This window comes from Meles meles, chromosome 9 (genome assembly GCF_922984935.1).
Source record: "Meles meles chromosome 9, mMelMel3.1 paternal haplotype, whole genome shotgun sequence".
Taxonomy (NCBI): domain Eukaryota; kingdom Metazoa; phylum Chordata; class Mammalia; order Carnivora; family Mustelidae; genus Meles; species Meles meles.
In genome coordinates, this window is record NC_060074.1 from 3,143,241 (window position 1) to 3,170,747 (window position 27,507).

At 41.1% G+C, this 27,507-nt stretch overlaps 1 protein-coding gene across 5 annotated transcripts in view; it reads right to left on the minus strand.

The window, feature by feature from the left end:
• Positions 1-27,507, minus strand: part of HIBCH (3-hydroxyisobutyryl-CoA hydrolase) — a 104,442-nt gene that overhangs the window by 5,190 nt on the left and 71,745 nt on the right. For 4 of the 5 annotated variants that reach the window (XM_046019697.1, XM_046019699.1, XM_046019698.1 and 1 more), the window contains 5 exons: positions 21,472-21,617; positions 19,463-19,549; positions 14,966-15,024; positions 14,168-14,249; positions 2,824-2,943 (listed from right to left, as the gene is read on the minus strand). In XM_046019697.1, coding sequence (XP_045875653.1) covers positions 2,824-2,943; positions 14,168-14,249; positions 14,966-15,024; positions 19,463-19,549; positions 21,472-21,617 — 494 coding nt within the window. The remainder of the gene's footprint in view (positions 1-2,823; positions 2,944-14,167; positions 14,250-14,965; positions 15,025-19,462; positions 19,550-21,471; positions 21,618-27,507) is intronic. The other variant, XM_046019700.1, reaches the window with a different exon arrangement.

Below are 27,507 nucleotides of genomic sequence, written 5' to 3' on the forward strand. Positions count from 1 at the left end.
ATACGTATAGCCTCCGCTCGTCCACATCCCATTTACTCATTTCCTCCCCAACTCGCCACACTCTAACTTCTGCCCCAGCGCTCCTCCGACACGGCGTGCCGAAATCCCCTGTAATCCAGTACTGTGGGACGTGAAAGATGCCTTCATCCCACCCTATTAGACACTTTGGTAATACCCCCTTCTCCTTGACACACTCTTTCCTTGCTCTCACGACCCCACACTCTCCTGGTTCTCCCTCCTCTGTCCTTTATCTCTTTCGCTGCTTTTCCCTCTAATCCACTCAAAGTGCTGCCTTTCCTGGGGCTCAGATCGACCTCATTCTCCCTCTGCATGATCTCATCCATTCTGTACCTGACGCATCGGCATGTGACTTACCCATTCTGTTACATACAAGATGTCGCTTCTCTACTCAAAAGCACCCGTGGCTTCCCATTTACTCAGAACAGACGCCAAGTTATCTGGGCTCTGGTTCCAGGTTATATGTGCTCTGCCCGGCCCTTCTCTACCCTGTTGACGCTGACCTCATCGACCCCCCTTCTCTGCGCACTCCGTCCGGCTTCCTGCGGCTCCGGGATAGGCAGGCGCTCCCCTGCCTCAGAGCTCTGTACCTGCCTCTGCCTGGATGCTCCTCCCCAGACCCTTGCACAGCTCCTTCCCCCACTTCCTTCAGGTTTTCACTCAAACAACATCTTCTCAGTCAGGTCTTCTCCGGGAAATGCCATCTGTAAGCTCAACCACACACCCCGCCCCCCCCCCGCCCCGGCCCGCTTTATGTCACCTCCTCCTTCGCACTTCACTTTCACTCCGAGGTACTTGCAGCCAGAGATGAGCACCTCACAGTCTTCCTGTTTACAGTCTCTCTCCCCACCAGACAGTTCCATGAGGGGCGGAGATTTTGTCTAGCTGGTTTACTGACGCATTCTTGGTCCCTCTACCAGTGCCCTGCACACGGTGAGCTTTTGTATTTATTAAGTAAATAAATCTCCAAAAGTTCTTTTTTAGGATTTTCTTTATTCAGAGAGAGAGAGAGCACGGACTGGAGAATCTCAAGCCGACTCCCCGCTGAGCACGAAGCCTGACGCAGAGACTCGGGGGCTCGATCTCATGACCCATGGTGACCTGAGCTGAAATCAAGAGTCGGATGCTTAACCGAATGAGCCACCCAGGCGCCCCTCCAAAGTCTTCTTTAAAAACGTGGTTCTAATGTCTTCCGGACTTAAATCTCTCCCGCACACCTCCTCCAAACTCCGACTCCTGAAGGCGCTCTTTCCTTCCCTCGCACTCATCAAGGCCTATCGGTTCTGCTCCTACACTGGGCCTCCAACCGTTCACGGCTCTCCGGGGCTCCCGCCTTCGTCTAAGCCACTGCTCCTCCGCACTGGATCACTGCAGTAACCTCGCATCTGGTCTCTCCCGCACTCTGGAACCCTGGCAACCCCATCGCCGTCCAGCGGCAGCAGCTACCGTCAGAGCAGATGCAACCCGACCACCCACTGCTGTAGCCCGAGAGAATTCTCAACACACGCGCTTCCTACCGCAGGTCACAGATGAGCTGGCGACACCGCGGTGTCTTCCCTTTGTCTCGCCCACTCCCTCCTGCCCTGCATCACCCTCTTCTATCGCCGACCCGTGGGTTTCCTTTGGAGCACGAACCGCAACTTGTAATTATTTTACTTATTTTGCTTACTTGTTCTTCACAGTCTCAGTAGACTATAAATTCCACGAGAACAAGGCCTAGTCATTCTTTCCACAACGTGACACCTAGCACCGTGCCCGGCAACACAGCTAGCGTGCGTGCTGACGGAAGGAACTGACCGGTCCACGCAGGGCAGCAAACACGGACTGCGGGGTTCACGGGGCGGTGGTCGGGGAGCAGGCCCGAGAGTGAGCCCACCTGCTTTCACATACATGTGTCTGCCACTTAGGCACGTTACCGCCCTGTGCCGGTTTCCTCTTCTGTAAAGTGAGACAAGAACAGCTCCTATCATTCTAGACAGCGTCAAATGTAATGGAGAGGATACCTATGCAGTGCCTGCCATAGTACTTCTCTTAACAGCAGGCTTCAGCTGCTCCTTACATCTTACTAGAAGTGTGACTTCAAGATTAAAGTGACTAATGGAGTTTTATTTATAGTTAGATGAACTACTCTGAATACCTTAATAACTATTGCAAGATACGAAAATCCATTAGGGAGACCTACTTTCTCGTTATTAAACAACAAATTCCTTTAGGCCATAAATTAATCTAAGGGCCCTCTACATGTAGCCCCAAACCAATGATTCTGCTTTCGAAGAGTGTATCACCTAGAAGAGGGCTCTATGACTCTGAAGCGTCTCATAAAATTAATATTCCTTGTCATCGGTCTATTTTAAGTGTTATTTACAATGTTATTCTCAACGTTAATCTATTAATTAAGACACGGAACAAACCAATAACACCCATTCCCACATTTTACATAGACATACATTCCTCATTTTACCAGTGAGGGGATTCGGATTTACAGAGTTCATGCTTCTTGCCCAAAGGTCAGAGGGCAGGCCTGAAAAATGGTTTATTTCTATTTTGAACCCCACCTGAGATCAGAGGCTTCTTACACTTAACACACAAATGTAACCGTTGTTTCCTAAGAGCTCAACTCAAGAATAGCGATGGCAGGACAATCCCGCGCCCCTTAAGCTAGCTGGTCTGTTGTGCTTCCACAGAGCAGATTAACAAGTAGTTTTAAGGATTTTGTTTATAGTTTTCTGTATTTTACATGCTCTACAATGAACATCTATTACTTTCATAAACAGAAAATAAATACATATATTTTCAAATTCTTACCATACAAGCTTGACTCAGCCGATATTCCATAGTAAATACTTCCTGCAAGGTCTTTGAAGAGCCCTCTATGAGCTGCCTTAGTGTGATCTTTAGGGATGTTGGGGACATTTTATTAATTATCTGTGGGAGAAAAAAAAATTTTTTTACTAGTTTTAGTCCAAGTACTCCTTTACTACCTACAACAAATTAGCTGAGTCTTCATATAAATCTTATTAAAATTGCTCCTGAAACAGGACTTCCACCTGACCGTTTCATGAAAGTGAGATTATGCCAACCTCATCTTGTCAAAGTGCCAGTGGTTTTCTAATCTCCTGTAATAACAAAACAAGTCATTCCACCAGTGGAATAAATGCTATACCCATAAATTAACATAAGAAATCCATATTTTTGTAGCTGCCTGACATAAATTATGATCCCAACTAGGTAAGCAGTGATTATGCTGAAGTAAAATTAATATACATCTTACAAACAACTAACATTATCAGAGAACATTTTACTTTGTAATATAAAAAAGGTACAGTAGAAATATAGCTCTTTCCTTCCCATTTTGTGACTATAGAGAAGTGTTTGAACTAACTACACTCTTTATCTAAAAATAAATCTACTTACCTTAAAAGTAAGAAGAGAAAACAAGACACCACGAGGTGGTCTATAGTATTTAAATACTTAATAAAGGAAGAGTAACAGGCGGGACTCCTCGGCCACAGCGCCATGCGCCCCTTCCTTCGGAATTTAAAGATGGTGCTACCAGTGTTCTGACGCACGTGTGCGACTGTGACCAGCGGCTGCTGCATGTGCTACGTGAATCTGCTGTGTGTACCTATCATGGGCTGTGTAACTCTGATGCCTGCCCTGGTCTTCACAACTGCAATACAGCTTTCAGGCCTGTTGTTGAGTGACTGTCTCAAAGGCAGAAATTTCAGTTCCTGAGTTCAAAGAATTCCCCCCATCAAGCTTCCAGGTTCTCTGCAGCGTCCTCAAGTGTGATGCGGGTTCAGAGAACACGCCGAATGGGCAGGGCAGGATCGGACCTAACAGCTGCTGGGACTTACATAGATGATTACTGCACCGGAACAGTTCAGGGAAGTCAGTCTCCTACCTACAGTCACAGTGCTGAAGAAAAGGTGAGAAAGAGAGAAAAGAAACTAAGCCTTTTCACGCATCTGATTCATCTTCATCGGAACTCACCCTTCTGCCCTCAGTGCTGCAGGCACACGATCTCGCTGAATGCCCCCGAAGCACTCCCACGCCACGGTCTCCCCTTTCCGGTTACAGACCATGAGGCATATGGTGGCACCCGCACCGCGTCTGCGTACTGTGCCAGGAGGCCCCTCCTTTTCACAGGCAAGTAGACAAGGGGTCCAATTTGCTGACAAAACCACTGGTTTTCTCTAGCAAGAGCAATGACCCAGGGGACCATCGGGAAGAGCTTCACTCACGGTGCTGAAAGCCGGACTCAAGGAGTGACATAGCCATGTTCTATCTTTTCTAGTCTACAAAGTCAATGAAGCTATAGTTCCCTTTCCAAAAGGCTGTAGTATATACGCCCACGATCATGTACCTCAGAACTACCACTGTGACGAACTGCCTGTGTTAGGCTAACTGCACTTTATATACAGTCTAGAATTCTCAAAACACAAACTCTCTCTGCCATACTTCTTCAAGCTGGCTACCAATTAATCTCATTAAAAAGGCCACTTAACAGGAAAACCATCCCATCTACAACTGCACCAAAGATAATAAAATACTTAGGAATAAACTTAACCAAGGCGGTGAAAGACGTGTATGAAAGCTATAAAACTGCTGAAAGAAACTGAAGATGACACAAACAACAGAAAGATATTCCACGCTCATGGATTAGAAAACCAGTGTTGTTAAAATGTTCATACTACACAATGCAAGCTACAGATTTAATGCAATCCCTATCAAAATACCAGCAGCATTTTCCAAAGAACTAGAATAAGGTTAGAATCCATATGGACCCAAAAAGACCCCAAACAGCCAAAGCAATCTTGAGAAAAAAGAAGAAAGCTCCAAGTATTACAATCCCAGATTTCAAGATAATACTACAAAGCTGTAGTAATACTGTAAAACTGTATGGCAATGGTACGGAAAGAGACCTCAGAAATAAACGCACACTTACACGGACGATTAACCTGTAAGAAACGAGGCAGGATATACATACAATGGGGAAAAGAGAGGCATTAATAGATGGTGCGGGGACAACTGGACAACTTCATGCAGAAGAAAGAAACTGGACCACTTTCACACAGCATGTTAAAAATAAGCTCAAAATGGATCAAAGACCTCAATGTGATACCTGAAACCACAACACCCCTAAAAGAAAACACAGGTAGTAATTCTGACACTGCCAGTAGAAACATTTTCCTATGTATGTCTCCTAAGGCAAAGGAAACAGCAAAAATAAATTAGAGGGACTACACCAAAATAAAAAGCTTTTACACAGTGATGGAGACCACCATGACAAGGCAACCTACTGAATGGGGGAAGATATCTGCAAATGGTACATCCAATAAGGGATTAATATCTAAGATATATAAAGAACGTCTAAAACTCAACACAAACAATCCAATTAAAAAACAGGCAAAAGACTTGAACAGACATTTTTCCAAGGAGGACATAAACATGGCCAACAAACACATGAAAAGATATTCAACATCACTGATCAGCAGTGAAATACAAATCAAAACCACCATGAGATACAGTATACACTTGTCAAACGGCCAGTATCAAAAAGATAAGGAACAAGCGTTGGTGAGGATATGGAGAAAAAGGAACCCTCATGCACTGTTGGTAGGAATGCAAACTGGTGCAGCCAGTGCGGAAAATATTATGGAGGTACCTCGAAAAAATTAAAAATAGAATTACCATATGATCCAGTAATCCCACTACTAGGTACTTACCCAAAGAAAACAAAAACACTAATATGAAAAGATCCACACACCCCTATGTTTATTGCAACATTATTTACAGTAGCCAGGATACAGAAGGAACCCAAGTGTCCACCAATAGGTGAATGAATAAAGAAGACATGGTTTCTATATATAAGGGTGTATTACCCAGTCATAAAAAAGAATGAGATCTTGATTTTTGCAACAACATGGACGGACCTCGTGCATATAATGCTAGTGAAATAAGTCTGACTAAAAGAAATACCATATGATTTCATTCATGTGGTAGTTAAAAAACAAAACAAATAAAGGAAAAAAACAGACTTAAATACAGAGAAATGGTGGTTATTGGGGGGCAGGGGTGGGTGGAAGAAGGGATGAGACAGACACGGGGAAAATGGCCGCATGGTAAGGGTTCCAGGTGTCTGTGCTTGTGTCACGCACACATAAACACACTAGAAAAAAAAGGGAAGAAAATTTCAATTGAAAAGCTCCACTGGTTAAGACATTTAATGAACTAGTAATTAAAGAGATTTCCTGTTAACAGACACCACGTTAGAAAATAGTGCATTGACAACCCAAGGAAAACTAGTTTCCAAAAATTCTTAGTACACTGGCAATCCGGCACAGAGACTCAGGGCCTGAACCCTAGAGTCCACAACTCAGTGGTAGAATTCCGGCTCCACCATCTTCTACGTGATTGATCTTAGTTTCTTCATTTCTCAGATGGAGACTGTAATACTATCCACCTCAAAAATGGATAGTGCAAGGAGTCAGAAACCCAGCCAAACAGGGAAGGGAAGGATGGAACATGTACTGAGCACACCTCCCTTAGCTCACATGTGCGCACACTGTACAAATGAGGAAACCAGCCTGGTAAGAATTTATCCAAGGTCACTCAGAGAGGAGTCCAAACCCCAGCCTGGCAACCCCAAAGCCTACTTCACTCTATACACAAGGTTACAGAGGTAATCCATGCCAAAGGCTGACGAAAAGTCAAGAAGAACAAAGATGGAGACGATGTCATGTCAGGTGACAGAAGTTAGTAAAAACCTCCTTGTGTAGTTTTGGTGGAAAAGGGGGGAAGACAAAGTCAGGATGGTAGTTTGAGGAAAAACTGTTAAGAGAAGGCTTTTTCTTTTTCTTTTTTTTCTTAAAGATTTTATTTATTTATTTGACAGAAAGAGAGATATTACAAGTAGGCAGAGAGGCAGGCAGAGAGAGGCAGGAAGCAGGCTCCCCGCTGAGCAGAGAGTCCGATGTGGGACCTGGGATCATGACCCGAGCCGAAGGCAGAGACTTAATCCACTGAGCCACCCAGGCGTCCCAAGAAAAGGCTTCTTCTAAGAGTAGGAAAGATTTTGAAAATAAGGGCAGAAGGAAACATGCATTCACCCAAGAAGGGAAAATTTTACGGATAACTGAAAGAAGGAGAAGACTGATGGCCAAGTAGCTCCTCAATGAGGCGGGAAAGGACAGAATGAAAGCACAGATGGGGATGTTTCCCTCAGCAAAAAGTGAGACACAGGTCAGAGGAATCAAAAGGATGATGCAAGAGGGTTAAAGCTCATGTAATATAGCCTCATTCATTACAAAGGGAACACGGAGACTATTACAGAAAACTGGACAAATGACGAGGACGTGGATCTTCAGCTATGTCAGAAATGTGTATGGATACGATCATGCAACCACACAACCTGGTGAACATATTTCTCCTTCTTGGTATAGCTCTGGGTAGTGTCATAACTAAATTATCCGACCCTTTAAAAATAAGCTGTCTCATGTATGCCAAAGAGCCAACTTCTTTTTTCCTACATTTTTATCAAATAATTCACATTCTCATCTCAATTCAGTATTAGTGAGCATCTATGCATCAGACACTTCAGAGGAGACAACAGTGAACAGGACATGGTTGCACTCAGAGCACTATGAGCATTATAGTCACTGCTTTTTTGGTAAGAATCCTAGGAATTCTTCTTAAGTTTTACCAAATCTTTGGGATTTCCAACAAAAGAAAAACTCAGTATACTCCCTCTACCTCTCCCCTCAGCATCTACCAGAAGACTCATAACATACAGTTTGATATGCATTATCCAACAAGCCTATACGGATACAATTAAAAGAACAATATTTTCAACAACCCTTTAATGATACAATTAGAAAAATTCTACCAAGTTGGCCTCAGGGTTCTTTGAAGGGACAATACAGACATATAAGCTCCCAATCCTTCTCTGATTTAGAGATGATCTTAGAAAAGAAGCTATAGAGGTTTTTCTCTATAAAAAAAGGATGTCACTTATGACATTCTCTAAAAGTCTAGGCTGTAAGATTTAACTCCAAAAGAAGGAACCCAAACAATTAGAAATTCATGTATATTTGGATCATTTATATTTACTATACTATGAACTGTGAACACTTTTCTAAATAATCTTACATATTTTGTACTTACACCTATAAATCTTTTCGTGTTTAGATTGACAATAAACCAACAGAAATACAAAATACCTGAACTAAATAAAGGAAGTTAGTCTAATTCATAGCATACTGCAGTTTCACAGAAACATTTTTATTTTTAAATATATTCTTTATCATTCTGAAGGGTCATATTATTATATAAAGACCAAATAGCACTTTAAAATTTTTTTTTTTAATTTTTTATTTATTTGACAGAGAGAGATCACAAGTAGACAGAGAGGCAGGCAGAGAGAGAGGGAGGGAAGCAGGCTCACTGCCGAGCAGAGAGCCCGATGCGGGACTCGATCCCAAGACCCTGAGATCATGACCTGAGCCGAAGGCAGCGGCTTAACCCACTGAGCCACCCAGGCGCCCCCCAAATAGCACTTTAAAGAAATAGGAACTGCTACTTTTATCTACAGCAATGGCCTAGAGCCAGTCTATCAAGAGCGCTTTCTGCAATCGTATCTTAAGATTTTCCAGTAATTTCTTAAAAGCCTTAGCAATTTAAATAAAATGGCAAAGATAATGTCTAAAGAATCAAGTACTGCTCTTTCATGATCTCCCAAATGCTGATGATAGTGTTTTAGGGTCACTGATAATCAATCAGTGGATCCGTCACCGGAAAGTTGTTGTCCTGTTTACACATATTGATGTATTTTCCCCTTTATGGTTTACTGTCCTCCTTCTCCAAAGACACAATGTACCCAGCAACACTGCCATTAAATTACTCTTACTCATAGCAATAAACAGCACAGTGTAATGGGTACCTTCAGCCAATCGAATAACTACTTCTATATGTCCAACTGTTTTTTTTAATATAATTTGGTATGTTATTTTGATTTTTTAAAATAATTAGTTTTACTCACATGTAACTTAGATATAAAATTCACTCATTTTAAGTGAAGAGTTCTGTAACTTTTGATCAATGTATGCAGTTATGCAACTACGCCTACAATCAAGATTTGGAACATTTTTTTTCTTTAAGATTTTATTTATTTATTTGACAGAGAGAGATCACAAGCAGGCAGAGAGGCAGGCAGAGAGAGGGAGGGAAGCAGGCTCCCCGCTGAGCAGAGAGCCCGATGCGGGGCTCGATCCCAAGACCCTGAGATCATGACCTGAGCCGAAGGCAGAGGCTTAACCCACTGAGCCACCCAGGCGCCCCAGGATTTGGAACATTTTCATCACCACGAAGAGTTCTCCTTTCCCTCAACTCTACCCGCAGATAACGGATGCAATTTCTCTCCCTGTAATTCTGTATTCTCTAGAATTTCATAAAAATAAAATCAAAAGGAAGTAGTCCTGTGTGTCGTGTCTGCTTGCTTCAGCTGGCACAGTGCTTCCGAGACTCACCCATTTTGTTTCACGCCACGCTAACTCATCCCTTCCCACAGCGAAGCGGTATTCGGGTTTTGGTCATTATAACGAAGTCGCTAGGAACGTGTGAGGAAAAGCATCTGTGCAGCCATATGTTTACATTCTCCTTGGGTGAACCCCTCGGGGCGGGACAGTTGGGTCTTGCAGTAAATGTGCACCTAACTTACCAGGCTGCCAAACGGCTTTCTGCCAGCCACGTGTGAGCTGTAGATGTCCCGTATCCTTACCAACGCCGGGGGCCGGTACAGTCAACCTTTTACATCCAGCCACTCTAACAGATGCACAGTGACATCTCACTGTGATTTTAATTTGCAGTTTCCTAATGATTAAAGATCTTAAGCATTTTTATGTGTGCTTACTGGCCATTCATACACGTTGTTTGGTGAAGTGTCTAGATTCCCATTTCCTAGGTGCACTGTTTGTATTCTCGTTAACTTACGAGTGTTCTTTATAGACAATAAAGCCCTGTTATCAGATATGAGTTTTGCAAATATATTTCTTCCCAAATGTGGCTTATTTTCTTTATAGCGCCTTTCAAAGAAGAAAAGTATTTAATTATAATAAAGATCAATTTATTAATTTTTTTCTTGTGTAGCTCTTGCTTTTTGCATTAAAAAGTCTTGGCTAACCCAAAGTCACAAAGATTTTCTGTTTTCTTTTAGAAGTGGTACAGTTTTAGCTCCTATATTTAGGTGCATAATCCACTCTGACTTGCATAAGGCGGAGTTCAGAGCACGTTACTTCGAGACAGGACACTTAGGCACATTGGTTATTTTGAGTTAAATGCACTTGAGAAACAGTATGACCCTCCCTTTGTTCCAGGAAATAAAACGCCTATGTGAAAGATGCCCTGTGTGTAGCAGAAGGAAGACATTTCTTTTCACCAGAGGTAGGGAACATACGGCCAAGACATTTATACAAATAACCCTTGTTAAACCAACCCTTAATTTCCCAGTTACTTCTTCACCACTTACTACCACTAGACCAAACTCCTTTCTCTTGTTAATTCTTCACAAATTTGTCTAAAAGGCATAAAATCTTCCTGCTGTGGTTATTTGTTCATATCTTCATTCTCTTGTGTAGGCTCCCATGTACATACAAAAATTTAATATCTTTTGTATCTTTTCTCCTATCATTCTATCTGGCTTATGTCAATTTAATTCTTAGGCTGGGCTGGAGACCCTCAGAAGACAGAGGAGAGTTTTCTCCTTCCCTGCAGGTATAAGGGAAGAGTCAAGCACTTTTTCCTCTCACATATGGATATCCAATTGTTCTAGGACCATTTATTGATCTCTTTCCCCACTGAATTATCTTGGGAGTTCTAGATAGCCTTTACTTTAGTATTAATTTACCCCCACCACCAGCTAAAGTGTAAACCTTCTGGCTGATGGCAATATGAAGTATCCAGACCTTTGTGAATCCTGCTAACTGTCCAAACTATGCTTTCCTCTGGTTCTTTCCTGGTCTTGTAAAGTTTTACCTAAAACACGTATAGATCAATATTCTGAAAATTCCTGCAGGAAGGAAACCAAGTCAATCTTAGGGCATTTCTCTTTGTTTCCTTGCTCTCGGGAATCAGTCCTGTGCTGCCTGCATTGTCCAATATTAACAAACACTTGTTTCCTATATTTTGTCCAGTTTTCTAGTTGTTTACAACAGAACAACAATTTCTGTAGCACTTAATTCTTCATAAACACCTGTCACTTTATTTTAAAAAATAATACAGTACATGGCTAATTCTCAAAGCTTACAGAAAGATTAGTAATCTTTAAAATTTAATTTCTCTAATATTTTGTTCTTCTTTCTTAAAATCTATACCTAATTATCCTTAGTTTTCCTTTTCCCCAAATTTTTCATGTGTATGATTTCTTTACAGGAGCTTTTCATATTCTAAAATACTAACTTCAAGTATAAAACTGAGTTTCTTTTATTCTTCACAAAATGAGCATTCAAAAGTAAACAAATATGGGCACCTGGGTGGCTCAGTGGGTTAAGCCGCTGCCTTCGGCTCAGGTCATGATCTCAGGGTCCTGGGGTCGAGCCCCGCATCGGGCTCTCTGCTCAGCGGGGAGCCTGCTTCCTCCTCTCTCTCTGCCTGCCTCTCTGCCTACTTGTGACCTCTCTCTGTCAAATAAATAAATAAAATATTTTTTAAAAAAAAGTAAACAAATACATAAATCCCACACTGGTAATTAGAAGAAATTCCAAAGAATTTTAAAAGTTATCTAATATTTAAAAAAGGAACTTATATGCCCTTTAAGCCTTTAACACATAGGCTATCCTCTCCTCTCCTATATTATATCAATCACTAAGAATAAACACCTAAAACACAAGTCAAAAGCAACATGGGTTTCCCTGGCCATTTGCTCAGGAACTCCTTCCCAGACACTAACTGGACACCCTGTTCCTTGTTCTTATTTTTCTCTCTGGCCACGGACTTCCTTCTCTAGCACTAAGGATTAGTGATCCTACTGAAATACCTTTCCTTGGCGTAGTGTCCTTGCTGACACAGTTGGGCTTTGGGAGGGTAGGGTCTCAATCTCTGCTACTCATCTTTCTTTGATTACTGATATCACTTGCAATTTTAAAAAATAAACACTTCCCTCATTGGCCCTGAAGAACATTCTTTACTTCGGCAAGCCTGCTAGTCTTATTACCAGAAAAGGGAGATGAAACAGGATAGCATTTCCTGCAGCTCAGTCGTGTTAAAAAACCAAAAACCCACTGGAACACTTAAAAGACATAAAATAAAAAACAGGGAAAAAAACCCCCCAAAACCCAAGTAAAAAAATGGGCAAAGGACTTGAACTAGACATTTCCCAAAGAAGATACAAACGGTCAAGAAGCATACGAAAAGATCATCAGTGTCACTAACCATCAGGGTACGTAAATCAAAACCACAATCAACTGTCACCTCATAGCCATTAGGATGGTAGAAAAAAGATAGAGAATAATGAGTTGGCAAACTTTACGCACTGTTGTTGGTGGGAATATAAAATGGTGCAAGTGTTACGGAAAACAGGATGGAGATTCCTCAAACAATTAAAAACAGAATTACCATATAATGCAGAAATTCTGCTTCTGGGTATATATCCAAAAGAATTAAAAGCAGGGTCTTGAACAGATTTTTCTTAAGATTTCATTTATGTATTTGAGCGAGAGACAGTGAGAGAGAACATGAGAGGGGAGAAGGTCAGAGGGAGCAGCAGACTCCCTGTGGAGCTGGGAGCCCGATGTGGGACTCCAGGATCGTGAGCCGAGCCGAAGGCAATTGCTTAACCAACTGAGCCAGCCAGGTGCCCTTGAAGAGATATTTGTGAACCCATGTTTACAGCAGCTTTGTTCACAAAAGCACAGAGGCAGAAGCAACCCAAATTAAGTGCCCATCAACAATGGATGAGAAAAATGTGGTATATACACATACAAGGGAGTATTATTGAGCCTTAAAAGGCAATGAAATCTAGTACATGCTACAACATGTATGAACCTTGAAACATCCTGCTAGGTGATAGAAGCCAATCGCAGTAGGGCAAATGCGATGTGATTCCACTCACGTGACGTCCCCAGAGCTGTCATATTTGCAGCAACAGAAAGTAGAACAGCAGCTGCCACTGGGGTAAGGGGGAAATGGGGAGTTGTTACTGAATGGGTATAAAGTTTCACTCAGTTTTGGAAGATGAAAATGTTCTGGCGATTGGTTGTACAACCAGGTGAATATACTCAACAAAACGGAATTACATACTTAAAACGATGCAGATGGTAAATTTTATATGTATTTTACCACAATTAAAATGTCCATACACGTACATAAGAGCATGGCAACTGGAGACTTAGGTTAAGTTTTCCCTAATGTGAGCTACACATCAGGACCTCTAAATTGCCCATAAGCTTACACGGGCCGTCTAGCATCACGAAATGCTCCGAGTCGCACACTCACGTTCCGAGCACGGCAGTACTCATGCACCCCTTTACACAAAAACAGCTTTTGTTTTGCTGCTACCAGTCGAGTCACATTGTAGAAAAATCCAAGTGTGCCTAACACTGAGAAACACTGCTTAAAACTCAGCTCTGAGTATAGAAGGGCCTCTTACTAGTTTAACAAGAATTGTTTTGCTTTGTTTTTTAATTAAACCTACTGCTTCGAAAGACCATATACTGATCTGTTGCAGATTCAACCGAATTTATACATTAATGGCAGAATTACAATACGTTATAAAAAAGACTATACTCCAGTAACCCAACACTTCCAATAAAAATGTCCTTAAATGCTTCCCCCCAGGACAAGGCTCCCTGCAGAAGAGGCATGCCTACTAACGTCTTTCTCTATTACATTCACGGGACCTAAAAGCAGCTCAACTTTGCTATCAACATCCGGCACGGAGACAAGGCCCTTGGTTTAGATACAGGTTTTGTGAAAATACTTTCTGAGACTCAAGTGAGTTCAGGAAAACACAAAAGACAACCCTCCCCACCCCCGCCCCCCAGAACCTGTGCAGTGGTTCATGTCCCCGCCATGGAGCTTGGACACAAGAGGCTTTGGAGAGGCTTCCTACCACAAGGATTCACCACACTCAGGACAGAAAAGATCCATATATTACCTTCAACTGTTCTAGGGCAAAAGATGAACCATCTTGCTGTAAATTCTCAATTATCTGTTCCACAGTATTGGCCGAGAACCAACTATAAAAAAGGAAACACATGATTTCACCAATCTGCAAGCAATTTCTTCTTTCCAAAATAGAAATGAATCTAAACACAGGCTTTCCCCAAACTCCATTTCAATAACGAAAAATTTCCCAAGCTATTTTACAGGATGATAAAATAAAACCTTGCTTCTCTGGCTAAGCATTTGCAGTCTACTTTTATTAGTGCAAAATAAAGCCGAAATTTTCTCTTATGCTTCCTTGCATCTATTACATATAAATAAATACCTTAACTGTGAAAAACTGATGCTTCTAAAATGTAGACAGTTGTGTTATTTTCCAATAGTTTCTATCCTCCTGTTTGTTCCTTAAGCCAGTCTATCAATGTCTCAAACCACTGCACAAAAAATCTTTTGCTGATCAGCTTCGTAAGACCATAAAAAAATGACTTTACGAAGATAAAAGATAATTCAATTGTTATTTTCCAGCCTCCATTCCCATTAAAAAAAAAAAATGTTTTGCACTAAAACGAATCAGCGAGATAGATTATTTCAGTATAACGGACTTATATTCCTCCCAAAAGAGTAGGAAAGAAGCTACTTTAACCAAAATAAATATAAGCACCATGCCATCTGATCTCAGAATGCAGTGCATTATTGAACACAATGTAATTACAGTGTTCGCAAAGTCAATTTAATGCAGTCCTTCCAAAAGAACAGACATACTGAGAACCTGAGATCTCTCTCGGAGTACCTGTTTATGTTGTCCATGTGTTCCTCAAGTATAAAAGACTTGTCTTGATCAATCTTGGACTGTTTAAAAAAGAAAAATCTTGTGATTTATTTGAAGCAACCCAAATCTTCTAAAAACCCTTTAAAATGTTATCCTATTTAATGATACACTTTGTGACAGATTATCACTTTTAGTCTAATTATATCCAGCAGTCTCAGAAATAGTAACCACATGTTCAAAACTCAGATGGGTTATTCCAGACTGGTTCTCAAAAGTGCCAACGGCAAAACATGTTCTTTTATTTTTACTGCTATATTATTCTATTTGCTACATTATCGCTAAAGTATGGCAACGAATTAAGGATGTGAGGGACCTGAGAGGTCACCCTGCCCAAATTTCCATTTGATATGGAAAACTCCCACCAACATCCCCGACATGTCTGCAGCACGACCTCCGGGAGAGAAAACACGAGCGTGAGAAGGAGCTCGCAGTGCCTGAATAACCGTAATCATGATTTTTTTAAAATCTGGGGCCAAGTCCATCCTCTCATGTTCACCGTTCTGGTGACTCCCGCTTCCACCTCTTTTCTCAGACCGCAGCTTGCTGGCCCCTCACAGTCAGGTGCTGCTTCCGCGGAGCCCGTTAACCAAGTGTGGAGCGGGCACAGTCACTACAGGTACGACTGGACCCCAGCCGAGTGCGTCGGGCTCCACGCATCTTTGTGTGTTTGGATACAATGTTTTTACGGACTGGACTAAGTCTGAGTTACTTTGGGGAAAGTGCTAGCGTCTTTTTTTTTTTTTTTTTTCTTTTTTAAACCGGTGCTGTTATAGGCTACATTTCTCCCATGCTGTACTTTTATGACTTTGGTACTTTGGACTGAAATCCAAAATTTTCATTTATCTCTATTGTGATCTGTGACTTAAAATAAGAAATACAGGGAAACCTGGCTGGCTCAGTTGGTAGAGCATGTGACTCCTGACCATGGGGCTGCAGGTTTGAGCCCCACGTTGGGTATAGAGAGATTACTTAGAAATAAAATCTTAAAAAATATAATAATAAATATATATTCAGTCTTTGCCTATATATTTGTTCTTTATTCCTGGCTCACAGCTCCCCAAAATCTTGAAATTTCTTTAAGAAGAGCATTTTTGTTGTATTTGGTCCTTTGTCCCTAAATTAAGGTGAAATGGGCCCTTTGTTATTCGTAACAGGCCCCATTCCATCACAGGTACTGTGACAGGTGACTTTCAGAAAGCTCCCAAGAATGGGGCAGGTCTCCAGGGGAAACCACCTGTGATTAGAAGAGGGAACTTTCAGTCCACCTTCTAATCAAGCCCGCTCCGGCACTGCCCCTATCTGCTGCCTCCCTCCGCGTCCAGTGAGGGAAGAGGGGTTCGAGTTTGCGTTCCATCACCAATGGCTCATAATTTAATCAATAGTGACTATGTAATAAAGCCACCACAAAAGTCCAAAAGGATGGTGCTGGAGAGCTCCGGGTTAATGAACACATCCACAAGAGGGGACAGGGGCGCCTGGGTGGCTCAGTGGGTTCAGCCTCTGCCTTTGGCTCAGGTCATGATCTCAGGGTCCTGGGATCAAGCCCCATGTCGGGCTCTCTGTTCAGCAAGAGCCGTTTCCCCTTCTCTCTCTGCCTGCCTCTCTGCCTACTTGTGATCTGTGTCAAATAAATAAGTAAAATCTTTAAAAAAAAATACAAGTGGGTAGAGTAGTACATCCCACCCTCATTGGGACAGAATGTCCTGGACTTGAGACCCTTCCAGACCTTGCCCTGTGTAGCCTTCAGCAGACTATCCACTCATATCCTTTCTTGTATCCTTTGTATTAAACCAACAAACACTAGATGTTTCCAAGTTCTGTGAGAAATTCTAGCAAATTATCGAACCTAAGGGGTCATGAGCACCCTGATTTATGGCCAATGAGAAGTACAGGTGACAAGACAGGACTTGTGACTGGCATCTCAAGTGGGAACAAGCTCTTAGGGTGCGGGACCTGCCAACTCCAGGCAGACAGGGTCACTCCCGAAATGAATGAATTACACCTGGCTGGTGCTGCGCTGACTGCTCCGTGCATAGAAGCCACACACCTAGGGTCGGAAGAGTTGTGAATGTGGTAGTAGTGTGAGAGTAACGGAAAACACGGGAGTGTTTCCCCATACATTCGTTACCTTTCACACTGATACTATTAAACAGGTCACTCTAAACTTGAAGGTTTTTTTTTTAATCCATAATCCTTTACCTAATTTTTTTCTTAATTTCAAATCAATTTGATCAAAATGCTATCAACGTTGTCATCCAAATTACTGAGAAAGAAACAAAAAGGCCAAGATGATTTATCTATAAACTAACGCCCACACATTTAGCAGAACTCTCTGGTAAGGCCCTTCGACTCCCACTCACTCTGACCCATGCTATATGTACAACATGAGAGACTGTCAAATGCCCTGACAAAAGCTGATGAAACCCTCCCGTGCTCAGTGTTGGCACTTGCCACACTGAGGCTTCAGGGGCTCTGTCAACCCATATTCGTGTTCTTCGGTTCTGAACAAATTTGTATACTACTTTTCTAAGTATTTCCTCCCCTTTTTCTTCTCTATTATGAATTCCTAATAATGAGATATAAACCTACTGGAATAATCCCGCTAATGTTCCTTCCTCTCCGTTTTCCAGCTTATTATCCTTTTTGTCCTCTTACAGTTTTCCTCAACCTTCAGCTATAATCCAGTCTGTTGTGGGGTTTGTCCCTTTTGTTATCACATTTTAAAAAAATTCTTTGACTGCTGTATTCAATCTGCTCTTATTTCACAGATGAAATATTTTCCTCTTTCTGAACAATTATAGTTTTCACAACTATAATTTTTCTTTCTTTTTTTAAGTGTCCTTTTTCCGGCACTGCTTGCTTCAAGTGCCTTTTTTTGCTTTGACCAATTTGTTTTTACACTTGGCATAAAAAAAATTTCAGCATGAAGAACTAAAATGAAGTAGCTTCCTGTGTGAAGTCAATCACAGTTATAGGACTGTCATTGTCTGATGCATCACAAAAGACTAGGCAAAGACCTGGGTGTTCATTGTTGAGGGGGTCCTCAAATGCAGCCTCAACAGGTTTTTCCTTTTTCTTCAAATGCACTGCTTAGGGAGTGGGATGGTGCTACCGACCTAATGTTTGTGTCACCCCAAAATTCATGTTGAACCTCTAATCCCCAAAGTGACGGTACTTGGGGGGGGGTCTCTTGAGAGGTCAAGAGGGTCAAGAGGGTGGAGCCCTTACGAAGGGATTAGTGCCCTTGTAAGAAGAGACCAGAAAGAGCTCACTCTGCGGTGTGAGGACATAGAAAGGTGTCTGTCCATCTGCAAACCAGGAGCAGGTCCTCACAGGAATCTATTTATCTGACACCTGATCTTGGAGTTTCCAACCGCCAGAACTGTGAGAAATAAGTTTGTGTTGTTTACGCCACCCAGCCTGTGGTATCTTTGTTATAACTGCCCAGACCAAGACCGAGGGTATTTAATAGCCTGGAAGCCAACTAGGAAAAGAGACTGGAGGTCTTCCCGTTTATCATGTTCTGCCTCTTTAGTAGAGCACTTTCATTTCGTCCTCCCCCGCGGTCAGCTGGGTCTGTCTGATTGGACCTAAGCGGTAAATTCCTACTCTTCAGCCACCCTACGACAGGGTAGCTGGTGCCGCAGCAGGGAGAATTCTGGAGAATTCTGGAGGCCCAACCGCTCCTCTCGTCTCTCGGCCTGTCTCCACATCCCAGTCTTCTGGGGACTCTGGCCCCTTAGAGAGGGCAGAGGGCGAGAACTGCTTGCTTCTTACTGGCTTCCCCTACTGAAGGAGAAGATACTGCAGTATTCTCAAATCTAGGGTAGCTCTCCTCGTCCTTCTGTTTTCAAGCTTCCAAAATATTGACTTCTCATACCTACCTGTTCCTTTTCTGTTTTGTTTGTCTTTGGGGATTTGTGCCTTTTCTATTGTTTTTTTACAATTGTAGTGGGGTTTTAGAAGAGAGCTTGTATTCTACCCATCATGTTTTACTAGAAGTCATGTAACAATATTAAAGATTTTTGGCTCTTAAAAGAAAACTCAAGCTACAGAACATAAGTCAGGAATTGAAGGTGAAGACTGCAGTAGACCGGTCATCGCATTTAGATGCGCACCAGAGTTGCACGTCAGCAGCTCAACAGCACCAGCACTGAACAGCCATTACAAACACGTCACGGTGCACTGAGGAGGTCCTTGCGAGGACCAGTCACAAGGCTACATGCTGAAATTCACCAGCAATCAGAAGACAAGTTGTGTTGTTGTGCTGCAAAGAAGCCATGCTCTTGGATGGCTATCCAGCAACTCTGAAGCTCTGATCCTTCCATCAAGCTTTCGTGTTAATCAATCCCAGCGCCTTTGTATCCACAAACTATCATATTCAGCAACTGCTAATTTTTCAATCATTTCCCCTGCCCCGTGAATTACAATCTGAAGCTAGAATACTGACAAGATTACCTTGGCATGGTAAGCATCCAAGACATCTGCAATATTTTCTTTTGAAGGAGATTTTAGGGCTAACAAATCTTCTTCTAACATGCCCAACTAAAAGGGGGGAAAAAAAGGAAGACAGATTTGAACCCCAATATAAAACAGAGACTTTTTTTTAAGAAACCTTGTACTCTTTTTAAAAATACTTGTCTTAAAATTATGATGTGCTCTCTTCAGCTGAATCAGGAAGGCAATTTTCTCTGAAGTTAAATGCACACACATTCCCACACAGCAAATGCTGCCTTGCGAAGAACTAGACAAAGATGGAAGAAACTAAAGAGGAGACACGTTCATCTTTGTTTCTCTCTATTAAACACTTGAAATGCAGTACTGCAACCAGAGATGTGAATGATAAACTTTAATCAATCTTAACTAAAATCGCCACCGGTGGTAACGGTTACCGCAGTCAGCGCACAGCTCTGTAAAACGGCCACACTTGGCTCTCCATCCACGGCCCTCACACACTACGCCACGCTCAGCCAAGTGAGACTTTCTGCTGTTTCCAAAACACAGCTCAGTTCTCCTGCCCACTCGCTTGCTCACTACACATTTCCTCTTCCTAGAACGCCTCTCCTGACAATACTCCTCCCAAAGCCCAGCTCAACTGCAACCTCTATGAGGAAACTTCCAGTTTTCCTCCTTTCAACCCGCGGAGTACTTTCTCTATATTCTTTGTCAGATGAGACAGATGGTTATTTACCTTTCATCTTTTGCACCCACCTCTAGTTTCATCCCTAACATTCACGACCCATTTCTGTTACCCTGTGCAGGCCCTGCGAGTGGTGTTTACACACTGTGTAAATCACCAGCCGGCAGGCCGACCAAGAAGGGAGCAAGTGCGGATCCGGGCTCTCTCCCATCCTCACTACATTCCGCTCTAATAAGGGTATCCTCCAGAGTAGATGACAGTGCCCATGTTTGCTGCCTGTTACGGCTCAAGGGAAGGATGGGGCAGCCACGTACCCAAGGTGACCACGGACATGGAGAGAGATCTGACACTTGAAGCAATGTGACAGAAGGTTCTCATATTTTGTCAGGACATTCTTTCTCCTACCCCAGAACATCCTTCTCTCAGGATCAGAATCCATTCGGAGATCGATGTGCTTCCTCCTGCAAGCTAAGTTCACCCCACAGTTCCAGAAACAGAACACACTAGCAAGGTGGGTTAGCTGATGTAGTTAACTGGCTCGTGGGTTGAAAGGTAACAGAAGCCTGTTGGAGGAGAGTGAGCTCCCAGATGAAGCAGAATAAACCCTAAATTTCTTGCTGGAAATTCTGAGGCAATACCACCTAGGACTGGATTTTCTGCTATACTAACCACTAAGAGATTCAACTACTATGGGAGGAACTACCATCCCCACTTAGAGTCGAGCAAACTAGGGGGGACAAAGAGGCTCAATTCAAGCTAGGATTTAACCCTAAGGTGTCTGTCTGTACATTCTTTGCCACTGTGCTATTCTGTGCTAAGAAAATTGGGCACATTTAAAAAAAAAAAGAAAAGAAAAGAAAAGAAAAAGGACAAAGCTAAGTAGTATGTGTCCCTTTCAACACCCTTTAGAAAAATTTTTAAAACCATATTTTACAAATTTAACTCTTAAATGCACTAGCAGGGAAACTCACAACCAAGAGGACTTTTCAAAGATGTTTTTATAAAATAAAAGCTTATCTTTTCATATATAAATTTAGGTTCTTCTATATTAGATTTCCTTAAAGAAGGTATTGTTTTTAACCAAAGTGTAATTATTCATGAAAAAATATTCGATGAAGGTACCAAGCAAAACAGTCCTGAATCCAGACATAATTATCTCCATTTTATACATGAGAAAACATGATTGGAGAGCTTAATTACCTTCCCAAAGGTCACAGAGCTTTAAACAGTAGATCCTGGATTCAGACCCACATCTAACCAAAAGCCTGAGATCTCAACCACTTACACTCCTTTCCCTTGCAAGACAACATGCAATCCCAGTAATTACCTTTTCAGAATCTACAAAATGTGTAGCGATTCCTGCTGCGTACACATCTCTTCCCTTCAGCCTGAAGCCCGTTAATGCAAGGAAGTAGCCAAGTTTTCCTCGAAGTCGTGGCAAGAAATAACCTCCACCCACATCAGGGAATAGGCCTGTAATTAAATAATGAAAAGAGATCGTAATGATTCAAATTAAAAAAACGAATCGAACTCTTTGAGATCAAATGGCCATTTCTGTCTGGTATGTGAATCTATACTAAAAATATTACTAAGTACTTTCCAATGCAATCAATATCACAGAAGACATCTATTAAATTGTTCTAACTTGAGTATTTCTCAAATTTTTCATGTTTTCATTTTGACAGAAGTCAATAAAATATTTTATGGCATAACTTTCTGTATATAATACTCAATAAATGTAAAATTTCCTTATCACTATTTTTAATAATCTCTGAAATAGTAAACAGTGAAAATGAATCATTGAACACATCAAAAACTAATGATGCACTATATGTTGGCTATTTGAATTTAAATAAAAAAAGGTTTCTTTCCAAATGATAAGCAAAGAAAAATATGCATAATCTAAAGCTATATTATGTGAAAATTCATTAATACCATTCAAATCATAGTTTATTCTGTTAATTATCTGGCATTCAAGATATCTTATTTTTATTGACATATAATGTATTATTAGTCCCAGAGATACAGGTCTGTGAATCGCCAGGTTCACAGCACTCACCTTCCCCAATGTCCAGTACCCCACCACCCTCTCCCGACCCCCCCTTCCTTCAGCAACCCTCAGTTTGTTTTGTGAGATTAAGAGTCTCTTATGGTTTGTCTCCCTCCCGATCCCATCTTGTTTCATTTATTCCTTTCTTATCCCCCAAACCCCCGATGTTGCCTCTCGACTTCCTCATATCAGGGAGACCATATGATAATTGTCTTTCCCTGATTGACTTATTTCGCTCAGCATAATACCCTCTAGTTCCATCCACGTCATTGCAAACAGCAAGATTTCATTTCTTTTGATGGCTGCATAGTATTCCATTGTATATATATACCACAACTTCTTTATCCATTCATTTGTTGATGGACATCTAGGTTCTTTCCATAGTTTGGCTATTGTAGACATTGCTGCTATAAACATTCGGGTACACGTGCCCCTTCGGATCACTATGTTTGTATCTTTAGGGTAAATACCCAGTAGTGCCATTGCTGGGTCGTAGGGTAGCTCTACTTTTAACTTTTTGAGGAACCTCCATGCTGTTTTCCAGAGTGGTTGCACCAGCTTGCATTCCCACCAACAGTGTGGGAGGGTTCCCCTTTCTCCGCATCCTCGCCAGCATCTGTCATTTCCTGACTGGTTAATTTTAGCCATTCTGACTGGTGTGAGGTGGTACCTCACTGTGGTTCTGATTTGTATTTCCCTGATGCCGAGTGATGTGGAGCACTTTTCATGTGTCTGATGGCCATCTGGATGTCTTCTTTGCAAAAGTGTCTGTTCATGTCCTCTGCCCATTTCTTGATTGGATTATTTGTTCTTTGGGTGTTGCATTTGAGAAGCTTGTAACAGATTTTGGATACTAGCCCTTTATCTGATATGTTGTTTGCAAATATCTTCTCCCATTCTGTCAGTTGTCTTTTGGTTTTGTTAACTGTTTCCTTTGCTGTGCAAAAGTTTTTGATCTTGATCAAGTCCCAATAGTTCATTTTTGCCCTTGCTTCCCTTGCCTTTGGAAGAAGTTGCTGTGGCTGAGGTCGAAAAGGTGGCTGCCTGTATTGTCCTCAAGGATTTTGATGGATTCCTGTCTCACATTGAGGTCCTTCATCCATTTTGAGTCTATTCTCACGTGTGGTATAAGGAAATGGTCCAGTTTCATTTTTCTGCATGTGGCTGTCCAATTTTACCAAAACCATTTGTTGAAGAGACTGTCTTTTTTCCATTGGACATTCTTTCCTGCTTTGTCAAAGATTAGTTGAACATAGAGTTGAGGGTCTATTTCTGCGCTCTCTATTCTGTTCCATTGATCTGTGTATCTGTTTTTGAGCCAGTACCATACTGTCTTGATGATGACAGCTTTGTAATAGAGCTTTAAGTGTGGAATTGTGATGCCACCAACTCTGACTTTCTTTTTCAACATTCCTCTGGCTACTCGAGGTCTCTTCTGCTTCCATATAAATTTTAGGATTATTTGTTCCATTTCTTCGAAAAAAAAAAAAAGGATGGTATTTTGATAGGAATTGCATTAAAAGTGTAGCGTGTTTTAGGTGGCATAGACATTTTCACAATATTTGTTCTTCCAACCCATGAGCATGGAACGTTTTTCCATTTCTTTGTGTTTTCCTCAATTTCTTTCATGAGGACTTTATAGTTTTCTGAGTACAGATTCTTTGCTTCTTTGATTAGGTTTATTCCTAGGTAGCTTATGGTTTGGGGTGCAATTGTAAATGGGATTGACTCCTTAATTTCTCTTTCTTCTGTCTTGCTGTTGGTGTACAGAAATGCAACTGACTTCTGTGCATTGATTTTATATCCTGACACTTTACTGAATTGCTGTACAAGTTCTAGCAGTTTTGGAGTGGAGTCTTTTGGGTTTTCCACATAAAGTATCATCTGCAGAGAGCGATAGTTTGACCCCTTCTTTACCGATTTGGATATCTTTAAATTTTTTTTTGTCTGATTGCTGAGGCTAGGACTTCTAGTACTATGTGGAATAGCAGTGGTGATAATGGACATTCCTGCTGTGCTTCTGACCTTAGCGGAAAAGCTTTCAGTTTTTCTCCATTGAGAATGATATTTGCGGTGGGTTTTTCATAGATGGCTTTGATAATATTGAGGTATGTGCCCTCTATCCCTACACTTTGAAGAGTTTTGATCAGGAAGGGATGCTGTACGTTGTCAAATGCTTTTTCAGCATCTATTGAGAGTATCTTGTGGTTCTTGTTCTTTCTTTTATTAATGTATTGTATCACATTGATTGATTCACAGATGTGAACCAACCTTGCAACCCTGGAATAAATCCCACTTGGTCGTGGTGAATAATCCTTTTAATGTACTGTTGGATCCCACTGGCTAGTATTTTGGTGCAAATTTTTGCATTTGTGTTCATCAAAGATACTGGTCTGTAATTATCTTTTTTGATGGGATCCTTGTCTGGTTTTGGGATCAAGGTAATGCTGGCCTCATAAAATGAGTTTGGAAGTTTTCCTTCCATTTCTATTTTTCGGAACAGTTTCAGGAGAATAGGAATTAATTCTTCTTTAAATGTTTGGTAGAATTATCCTCGGAAGCCGTCTGGCTCTGGGCTCTTATTTGTTTGGAGATTTTTGATGAACGCTTCAATCTCCTTACTGGTTATGGGTCTGTTCATGTTTTCTATTTCTTCCTGGTTCAGTTTTGGTAGTTTATATGTCTCTAGGAATGCATCCACTTCTTCCAGATTGTCCAATTTGCTGGCGTATAGTTGCTCATAATATGTTCTTATAATTGCTTGTATTTCTTTGGTGTTGGCTGTGATCTCTCCTCTTTCATTCATTATTTTATTTATTTGGGTCCTTTCTCTTTTCTTTTTGATAAGTCTGGGCAGGTGTTTATCAATCTTGTTGATTCTTTCAAAGAACCAGCTTCTAGTTTCATTGATTTGTTCTACCATTTTTTTGGTTTCTATTTCATTGATTTCTGCCCTGATCTTTGCTATTTCTCTTCTCCTGCTGTGTTTAGGCTTTCTTTGCTGTTCTTACTCCAGCTCCTATATATTTAGAGTCACGCTGTGTACTTGAGATCTTTCTTGTTTCTTGAGAAAGACTTGTATTGCTATATATTTTCCTCTCAGGACTGCCTTTGCAATGATTTTGAATTGCTGTATTTTTATTATCATTTGTTTCCATGAATTTTTTCAATTCTTCTTTAATTTCCTGGTTGATCCATTCATTCTTTAGAAGGATACTGTTTAGCCTCCATGTATTTGGGCTCTTTACAAATTTCCTCTTGTGATTAATTTCTAGCTTCAGAGCACTGTGGTCTGAAAATATGTAGGGAATGATCCCAATCTTCTGGTACTGGTTAATTTGTGACCCAGGATGTGATCTATTCTGGAGAATGTTCCATGTGCATTAGAGAAGAATGTGTATTCTGCTGCTTTGGGATGGAATGTTCTGAATATATCTGTGATGTCCTTCTGGTCCACTGTGTCATTTAAGGCCTTTATTTCCTTGTTGATCTTTTGCTTGGATGATCTGTCCATTTCAGGGAGGGTGGTGTTAAAGTCCCTTACTATTATTATATTATTGCTGATGTGTTTAATTTTGTTATTGTTTTATATAGTTGGCTGCTCCCATGTTAGGGGCACAGATATTTAAAATTGTTAGATCTTCTTGTTGAACAGACCCTTTGAGTATGATATAGTGTCCTCCCTCATCTATTATAGTCTTTGGCTTAAAATCGAATTGATCTGATATAAAGATTGCCACCCCAGCTTTCTTTTGATGTCCATTAGAATGGTAAATTATTTTCCACCCCCTCAATTTAAATCTGGAGGTGTCTTTGGGTCTAAAATGAGTTTCTTGTAGACAGCATATTATTGTGTTTGTTTTTTTGTTTGTTTGTTTATTTATACTCTATTCTGATACCCTGTGTCTCCTGATTGGGGCATTTAGCCCATTTACATTCAGGATAACTACTGAGACATATGAACTTAGTGCCATTGTATTGCCTGTAAGGTGATTGTTACCGTATATTGTCTCCATTTCTTTCTGGTCTACTACTTTTAGGCTCTCTCTTTGCTTAGAGGACCCCTTCAATATTTCCGGTAGAGTTGGTTTAGTGTTTATAAATTCTTTCAGTTTTTGTCCCGGAAGTTTTCTCTATCCTATTTTCAATGATAGCCTAGCTGGATATAGTATTCTTGGCTGCATGTTTTTATCATTTAGTGCTCTGAATATATCATGCCAGTTCTTTCTGGTCTGCCAGGTCTCTGTGATTAAGTCTGCTGCCAATCTAATATTTTTACCATGTATGTTATAGAATTCTTGTCCTGGGCTGCTTTCAGGATTTTCTCTTTGTCACTACGACTTGTACGTTTTACTATCAGATGACAGGGTGTGCACCTGTTCTTACCGATTTTGAGGGGGGTTCTCTGAGCCTCTAGGATTTTGATGCTTGCTCCCCTTGCCATGTTGGGGTAAATTCTCTACAATAATTTGCTCTAATATACCTTCTGCTTCCTCTCTCTTTCTTCTTCTTCTGGAATCTCAATTATTCTAATGTTTTGTCTTATGTTATCGCTTATCTCTCAAATTCTCCTCCTGTGGTCCAGTAGTTGTCTGTCTCTCTTGTGCTCAGCTTCTTTATTCTCCATCATTTGGTCTTCTGTATCACTAATTCTCTCTTCTGCCTCATTTATCCTAGCAGTAAGAGTCTGCTTTTGATTTTTTTATTTTTGATTGCACCTCACTAATAGCATTTTTTATTTCAGCTTGGTTAGATTTTAGTTCTTTTATTTCTCCAGAAAGGGCTTTTATTTCTCTAGACAGCATTTCTCTAATATCTTCAATGCCTTTTTCAAGCCAAGCTAGTACCTTGAGAATCGTCATTCTGAACTCTAGATCTGACATATTACTAATGTCTGTATTGATTAGGTCCCTAGCTTTTGGTACTGCCTCTTGTTCTTTTTTTTGTGTGTGTGGTGAGTTTTACCACCTTGTCATTTTACCCAGATTAAGAATATATGAAGGAGAGAATAAAATACTAAATGGGTGGCAAAGACCCCAGAAAAATGTGTGTTAACCAAATCAGAAGAGACACCAAATCGTGGGGGGAAGAAAGAGGGTAAAAAGAAGTCCAAAAAAAAAAATTAAGAGAAAAAAAGAAGAAAAAATATAGATATTAGACTGTTGAATAGAACAGAGCCACCCACTTAATTGTGGGAGTACTTTGGTCTCTCAGAAGAAACTACCTTCCAAAATTTTTAAGACAGAAACATGTATGTGTGTGAAAATAAAGGTAAACGTGATGAAGGGATGGAATATGACTGTAAAGATGAAA